Source organism: Anoplopoma fimbria, chromosome 5 (genome assembly GCF_027596085.1).
Source record: "Anoplopoma fimbria isolate UVic2021 breed Golden Eagle Sablefish chromosome 5, Afim_UVic_2022, whole genome shotgun sequence".
Lineage (NCBI taxonomy): Eukaryota > Metazoa > Chordata > Actinopteri > Perciformes > Anoplopomatidae > Anoplopoma > Anoplopoma fimbria.
Window position 1 is genome coordinate 13,185,584 of NC_072453.1, and position 8,317 is coordinate 13,193,900.

Below are 8,317 nucleotides of genomic sequence, written 5' to 3' on the forward strand. Positions count from 1 at the left end.
ACCTTTAAAGATATTTCTAAGCCCCCACATCTGCTTGTACTGCCTTATTTTTCATCTTTCACACATTTTTATCTAATGTTTATTCGTGTAGGGACGAGTTTATAGCATGAACCAATGCCCCATACCACATTATTCATATAACATATGCTAGTTTGCAGTCTTCCACCATATATGGGCCTTTGAAATCAAAATGTTTGTATAAGGCAATATCACTAGCTATAATCCTGGTTTGCGTCATAATTATTTGTGCTGAATGTCCCCTCACTAACTTGGCTGCCATTTCTAGAATATAGCTGCAGTGTCGACTTTGTAATGTTTATTTCGTAAGACTTTCAATAATTAAATTGAACTCCTCTTTTAAGCTTTTGTTTTTGGTTATTTTAGTTATTTTATGATCAATCTGCATTACAGCTGCAACAATTAGGAGGGGATTTTTTTTTAACTGTTTTCTGATGTTTAACTGCCAAACAAGTAACTAAATGAAAAAAAAATTGATCATAATAATCATTCTTTGCAGTTCAAATAAGTATTTATATGACTTTGCTGTCATGTGGGTTCTATCAGATTCCTTAATGTTTGTCTTTCTCTTCCTCTCTCCTCCTTTTATCTTCCCCTCACCTTCTTTCTGTACTTCCTTCCTCTTCTCTTTCCAGATCTTCGTGAGTTTGAGTTGTATCTCTTCGCTGTCCTGTCTTCCTTACACGGTGCCCAGTCCGCTCTGAGGAGACAAGACAAAGATGTCTTCCACTTTGATCCCTCCCCCCTTTTCTGATTTCCTTTACACTGTCTCTGTTAATATATTCTCCTCCTGGTAAGACTTATTATTATTTGTTTAACTGCGGTATGGAAGTTACCACCAGATCTGAAAGGCTGTCAGGGGTAGTCTGGTTCCAAATGTTGCTTTGGTGTCATTCTCATTTTTTATTTACATCATTTTTGTCCGGGACACACACACACACACACACACACACACACACACACACACACACACACACACACACACACACACACACACACACACACACACACACACACACACACACACACACACACACACACACACACACACACACACACACACACACACACACACAGCCCTTAGCTGAAGTGTGTTTACTAAGCTTTTTGCTTTGATTTCCCTTCCACTGGTTACAGCTGATCTTCTGCCATATCGACTGTTATTGCGTTTTAAACCTTTTATTTCATGGAACAAGGTCATGTACTACTTCTAGTCTGGACTTTTTTGGTAAGTCTTCTGTTTTCAAAGATATTTAACCTCATGGAGAACACAACCACCTCCTCTCATTGGTGTGACTTTACCTGCAATAGAAGTGTATGACTATGACCAATAGTGAATGTTGACATTTTATCTGTATAGATGAAGGTTATTTTGTGTGCTAGGCCTTTACATTCCACGGTAACAGCCATACTTTCTCTTATGCTGCCGTTTATTAACAAATAGTAGTCCATCCTAAGTCAAAGCTTCTACATAATATGCATTAATGTATGAATGTATAGTTCAGGCCTGCAAGAAAGCTAGTTGTGTCTCTGTGCCGATAATATCAAAGTACTTTTTACTTTAGACAGTTGCACATGTAAACACCAAAAGTTTTATCCCGCTGTATGATATGTAATTTATATACAGCCAATATGCATACAAGTATGCTGAACATGGGTGCTGATGTACATAGTGTATCATAAGGTTGACTTATTGGGACAGCAGTGACTCACTGCCGCTATGAATGCAAGCACAAGTCTGGAAAGAGAAGACTCTTCCTGCCTCTCAGCGTAAAACTGCTCATTTTGAAGATCTGATTCTCGAGAGAAGATTTGAATCTTTGCAGTTTAGAGAAGTTTTGGCTCCTCTGGTTTTCTCAAATTGATCATTTGAGTGTTGTATGTTTCATACATGCCTCTAAGAGATTTTCAAGCTGCGAAATTATGAAATAGATCACAGATTTCCAAAATCAGATTTGACATAGGAGGTCCCTCACATTATGTTAATCGCTTATAATCTGGTTTCTATGTGCTCAGTAAAGCTGCTGTGGTAAAAATAGAAATGAAAAAAATGAAAATACGCTTTATCCCTAAATAGCGTTAGATAATTCAATTCTGACTGACCAGATCCATAAGCAATAAATATGTACATTTCATAAATAATGTTAGAAAAAAAAAGATTCATATTCTGCCGCTTTAATGTGCATCACTATCTCCGTCTATCCCCTTTGGACTTCAGAGAATCTTAAATCAGGTTTAGAAGAAGAATAATAACCTGTGGTTATTATGTACAAAGACTACTTGAGACGCTTTGAACCCCTTTTCACCTTGCATTAAAATATGTCCTGTCTGGATTGTATCTGGATCTGATTTAAAACGATTACATTACAGTATTAATATGCGTCTTCAGTGTCCACATTGAGATCCGATCACCAAAAACGCATTTTAATGCAAGATGTAAAGTGAGTATTTGTTAAATAACAATAAGGAACTGGTGCCACAAGAGATGATCCACGTTACACTGCCAGTCAACCTAGTAGCATTAAAGGAATATGTTGATTTTTTCTCTGCCTCTGAAATAAAAAAAACAATAAAAAAAATCCTAATGACATTCCTTACTTACTAAAATGAGTGCAGTTAGTCATGGAAATTGATTTTTGAAGACAAAATGCTAAACTTATTTTGACTTTTAACAGCAGGTGAGGTTAACTTTCTCAGAATTTAAAATGTCAGTGGATATCCTTTTAATGATTCTTAAACTCTCTTTATGCCGTATACATGCTGTAAAAAATCTAAAACTCAAGGACAGACTTGGCTGAAGGCTCAGGTCAAGCTGTGTTTACCGCCACTGTTTGTGATCACACGTTGAAGTTGGACTCAACAAAGGATTTTGGCACCATTCAAACAGGGAAGTTAATGTTGTTTATTCTCACAGGAAGGTAACCAGTACTAGCTTAGCCTATACTGTAAATACTCATATTATTGTAAATTGAAATACATATTAAAACATATCTAAATACCAGTGACTGTGTGTTCCATTGGGCATGTGTCTGTTGTTTGAATCCAGTTTTACCAAAGATAGTTCTACTGCAGGATGTTTTTTGTCTGGATCACGGAAAAACTTGGTGGTGAAGAGTTAACTTTAACTGACTTTAAATATTTTCTAGACCTCAGGGATGTTTCTAAAGGGTTTGTTTAGGACTGGAATGAGATCTGTGTATCTCTGCCTCTCACAGTATAAACAACAAAAGTATTTAAATGAAAGAACAAACTACACTCATGCTTAGTTTGCCATAAGAAATATTAGAAACAGCAATCCAGGAGGTAACTGCAATTGTTACCAAAAGTACCAAATTAGAAAGATATACTATACTTAATAGCATTCAAATAAATACAAATCAACAACTAGTAAATACAGAACACTTGAATCTTTTTAATTGTGCAAAATCTTTTCTTTTTTTACTTTGCATTAATCCATGCAAGGCCTATGAGTTTGCTAATTAAAAGTAAATTCTTACACGTTTAGGTTTATGCTTACATGAGCCTATTTATAGGTTATTCTCTCAACTATATGATAAACAGTATTTTACACAAGCTGATAAAACGTTTTCATTAGTGAGCTTGTTATTATGTCAAACCCTCAGGTACTTGGAGAAAAAAAAAAGTAAAAACGGCTATTATTGATTTTCTTTTATTTCGTGAAAAACGAATATTAGATGGATACAAATAAGAATAATTAAAAAAAAAATAAGAAAGAAGAGGACATGGAAGTGAAATAAGCCCTATTATTTATTGTTACCATCTCCGAAACTACTGATCGATCAATCACTAAAAATGTTCAGATCTACGGTTATATTAAATTCTCACTCTCGGCTCTCTTCAGATATTTGGCTCCCCAGCGTCTCCTTTTCCCTTCTGCTGTCTCCAGTCAGCATAGATGGACTCCTCGTAGTCTCCCATCCCTTCAAACTCAATATCTGGAGACTCAGAGGACAGAAGTGCAGCTTCCTCTGATCCCAGAAAATCCTAAATAAAAATAAAAAGATTATTTACGATGACATTCACGCTTAAAGTTTTCCAAATTGCAAACGAATCACACTCGTTAGACTGTTTTTAAAGGACTTATCTCAATACTGTCATTTAAGTTTTCTTTATTCCAACATATAGCTTTTTTTTTATGTTACTGAAGAACAACAGCAGTACTCAGTCATTTTAAGTTGCCTCAAAGTTTTTTCACAAGTGTCTATTAAGAAAATTTGCTGTAGTTTTTCTTTAATCTTACCTCATCATCCAACTTTAAGTACTTTTCTGCAGATGTCAGCATCTGCTTTAGAGTGACAGTGTGGTTGTAGTGTCTAAGAGCCTCCTATTTAAAAAGAGACACATTAAACAGATTCAGCAGACATTTTATGCTAATGTATTATTGATGGATAGAACATATTACTCATGTTGAACTGCCCTTTCTTCCTTTATGTTGACAGAGAATAAGTTCGTTTTGCAGACATTTTCCTGCTTCAGCAGTAATATGATGATACAACTGGCAGATGAGGACAAACCGTCTGTGGTTCCTTAGCTTGTTTTTTTGTGTTGGTTGGGTTAAAAAATGTAATTAATTTGGTTAAAAAAACGGAATCTCTTGGCAAAAAATAAAACAATCAGGAGCTGTTGAGTTAGATAGTTGAGATGGACGACGGATTTGATAGTGATATTTCTTCTCACCATCCTGGGTGTGAAGTGTTCGGGCTGAAGGCCCCACTGCTCACTGTAGGCTTTATAGTACTGCAGGTTCTGCTTCATGACCTGGTCTTCTGGATCAAACAGGAAGTAGCTGTACGCACAGGGCAACGCACTGCGGCCGTCGTTCACTGGTCGGAGAAAAAAACCCAGCAAATACACAGATGAGTGTTGATCATCATTCAATGACAGTGAGGGAAAGCTCAGTTGCAGTTGTACACTTACACTTATAATAGGCATACTGGAGGTAGTGGTATATTGTGGCCACAAATTTCTCCACAAAATAACCACCAACATTAGGCATCAAGTTTTCTTCACACTTCAGCTTACAGTGTAATGTCCCAACATAAACATCTGAGGAAAAGCAGAGCAGAGATTATTTATTATTTAGTAAGAGCATAAAATAGAATCAGCGACAATGATGGAAGTATTCAGAGCCTTTACTAAAGTAAAAGTAACATACATTAATGTAAAAATACTCTATTACAAGTAAAAGCCTTGCATTCAAAATCATACAGAAGTATTATTAGCTAAATATATTTAGATATCAAAAGTACTCAGCTCAAAACTAGCCCCTGTGACTGATATATTATCATATATGGCATTACATTTCACTGTTCTCGCTGGTTTAGATGTAGTTTGATCTACTAGATAAACAGGTTTAGTCCAGTGTTCCCAAGATAGGGGTCACAAAATAAATCAGAGGGTTCATGAAATTATTTATGGGGAGAGGAAAGAAGAAAAAACAACTCATTGACATCTGAATGACATGAGGCCCAAGTTACACATTACATTTTAGTAAGTGGTCCCAAGCCAAAATAGATGGGAACCACTGGTTTAATCTTTAACGTGATGATTTTTAAAAGCTTAACATATGTCAAGACAAATGAAGTGGAGTAAAGAGTAGGGCCGTCCTCGACCAAATACAGTCTTAGTCCACTAACACTTACTGTTACACGATTGTGTTGATAAATTGCTTAGTAGATTTATTTTACAGATGTTGAACGGAGTTTCTTCACAAAGAATCACACAAAGCATCTCTTTTAATCTTGTGTTAACCAGGGATGTGCTCATAACTTTCTTGGAAATATGCCATTTAGCCTGAAAAAGCATTACAAAATGTGTAATAGTCCTAAGAAAACAACAAAATCTACTAAGATCAAAACAACAGATTGGCTGACTTATCGACTGGGGCAGCCCTATTTAAGATGTATTTTCCTTCCAATTCTTACAGAAAGATCCAATGTTATATCCAGTTTTGCTTTCATTTTAATCTCCTGGGTGCTCAGTATTGTTTTCTCCTCATTTTATACCATTTTTATGAACTGCATACCAACCTGCTATGACTGCATAGAAGTCACTGTGTGTTGAAAGTTGACTGATCCCTTCACAGTCTGCCTGACAGAGGTCATATTCATGGAGGTAGAGCCTCAGAGCCTCCTCCATGTGTTCAACACTGCTGCTGTAGTCACCTGAATTGACGAGGTTTACTCCTCTCAGAAAAGAGACCTAGAAATGAAATGATTCATCATTATTTTCCCTTCAGAAAATTAGATTGTAAGACATTTCCTGCCGATGATATAGTATTATATCTGTGTAACTCTCTAGCAGACACTAGGTTGTCCTCACCTCGTATGTTTGTCCTTCGTGGTCGGTGAGGTAGCCGCTCAGGTTGTACTGGCTCTTGTACTCCTCCATCAGCTGGTGCATCTCCTGGTCCTCTGGGTTCTTCTGGAGGTAGGTGTAGGCACACGGGACGGCGCTCTGCAGGTCATTCAACTGGGAGTAAAGCACTGAATTACCACAGCTGTTGTTGGGAAGACTAGTGACATATACAATAAATCTTTTGTTTCTTGTGTCCTATAACTGGTAAGAATGCTACAAGTTTACAATCAAATGTTAATCCTAATAAACATTACAAATACTATATATTGATGGTTATTTTGGTACAGTTTGCCCTTGTTAGTTTTAAATTCAGCAGGACTAGTGATCATAAATGTCCTGAACAAGATCCAGGTACTGGACCCAGTCAACAGAGCCAACAGGACACTTTTAATACAGCAGCCTCCAAGACACAACTGTGGATGCAATCTTCCATTTAATCCTTATTTAACAGGCTACAATTGTTTTGTTGCTTTTCATTTAGTCTAAACCTAATCATTTTATAATTATTTCCAGCTGTATAATTGCTCATGTTGCTAGTGATCACGGGGTGTCTTTCAAAATACTTTCAGATCTACTGGTTTAGTTGAAACACAACTAAGTTATCATTTAGGTCCTCAGTTATAACATTGCCTTGCTTTTTTTTAAAAGTCCTTTAAAGTTGAACATCTTTCAGGTGTAATGTTTTAAATAATGCAGTGATATGTTGATATGTCTTGAAACATAGTGCGCCTCACCCTGGAGTAAGCAAAGTGCAGATATCTGTAAGGAGACCTTCTGCTGAAATCTTCCAGGATCCCTCTTCCAGGTGGAGGCAGCTGCAACGCAGGGAAATGCGCTCTGCACTTCTTCTGACAGGAAGCTCTCATCATTGCGTGCCAGTAGCCTTGGAGGTCCTGGTTTCCTGTGAAGCACGGTCCTTCATGTTTGGTACTATTACAGTGCAGCATGCAGTATCTCACACTGTCTTTAAGCAGGCGGCGCAAACGCAAACTCAATTCCAAATATTCGATGGATCCAGTCCAGTTTTCTGCTGCGTAATGATCCAAAGCCAATCCAAACGCAGTGGAAAGAGGCATAAGCTCCTCTGTGGGGAAATTTCTGAAATTGTAGTTTTCATATTGCGCAGCTGTCATAAAGACAAAGGTCAAACATAGCAAAGTAGGCAACGCGTCTCCTTTTACGCACAATGCAACCATGATAAGATAATATAGATAATATCCCACATAGTAGGTAGTCTGCTTCTTCTGCCTGCTCCTGCTGGTTACATGTCTGTGAGGTGGTCTGCTAAAGTGCTTGGGGGTCTTTGGGAATTGGGCTTTTCAGAATGACTGTCTCAGGTTTCTCTGTGCAGATCCACAGCTGTGTTTCTTTATTTGGCTCAGGAATAATATACGTGCGTAAAAGTGACCGATTGTGCCTTGTTGTCTTATGTGTTCTGGTATTGTTTATTTCTCACTCATGCAAGTTCACTTAAACTACAAATATGATGAAGTAAAAGTGCATGATACGAGATTTATAAAAATGAGTGTCTTCAATATGGGGTTTATGATGTGACAATAACGTGTTCTGTAGTAATATAGCAGATTATATAGGTACAAAATACTAATTATGTTTCAGCAGTTGTAGGTTTTGTCCACAAAAGTTTGGGGATCATTACATCTATTTTTTTTTCTTATCTTATAAGTCACATTGAGACATTTTATAATAGGGAGAACATTCCCACTAACGTTGGGCAGGATTTGGGACGTTTGTGGCTAAAGTGCGCTTCTGGAAATGTTCACGGCATTAATGTAAAAGCTGAAAGCTTTACGGCCTGGACACGCTGCTAATCCAACCAGGGAGGCGTCTCTCTCTGCTCGATGTGGCTGTTCTGCAGAACCAAACCGAATGGGAAACCTTCATTTCAAAATAAAAGCAAAAA

General features: G+C 37.2%; 1 protein-coding gene across 1 annotated transcript; it reads right to left on the reverse strand.

The window, feature by feature from the left end:
• Positions 1-3,871: 3,871 nt before the first annotated feature.
• Positions 3,872-7,592, reverse strand: LOC129091057 (endoplasmic reticulum protein SC65-like). Its single transcript, XM_054598491.1, has 7 exons — positions 7,131-7,592; positions 6,361-6,510; positions 6,069-6,240; positions 4,957-5,085; positions 4,717-4,862; positions 4,280-4,363; positions 3,872-4,023 (listed from the first exon to the last, which is right to left on the reverse strand). The coding sequence occupies exons 1-7, from the start codon at positions 7,590-7,592 to the stop codon at positions 3,877-3,879; spliced, it is 1,290 nt and encodes a 429-aa protein (XP_054454466.1). The 3' UTR covers positions 3,872-3,876.
• Positions 7,593-8,317: the final 725 nt, after the last annotated feature.

Coding starts and splice junctions, on each gene's coding strand:
- LOC129091057 (XM_054598491.1), bottom strand. CDS start 7,592: ATGGTTGCATTGTGCGTAAAAGGAGACGCGTTGCCTACTTTGCTATGT. Junction 6,511..7,130: donor TGCACTTTGCTTACTCCAGG/GTGAGGCGCACT, acceptor CTTTACTCCCAG/TTGAATGACCTGCAGAGCGC. Junction 5,086..6,068: donor CTTCTATGCAGTCATAGCAG/GTTGGTATGCAG, acceptor GCTTTTCCTCAG/ATGTTTATGTTGGGACATTA.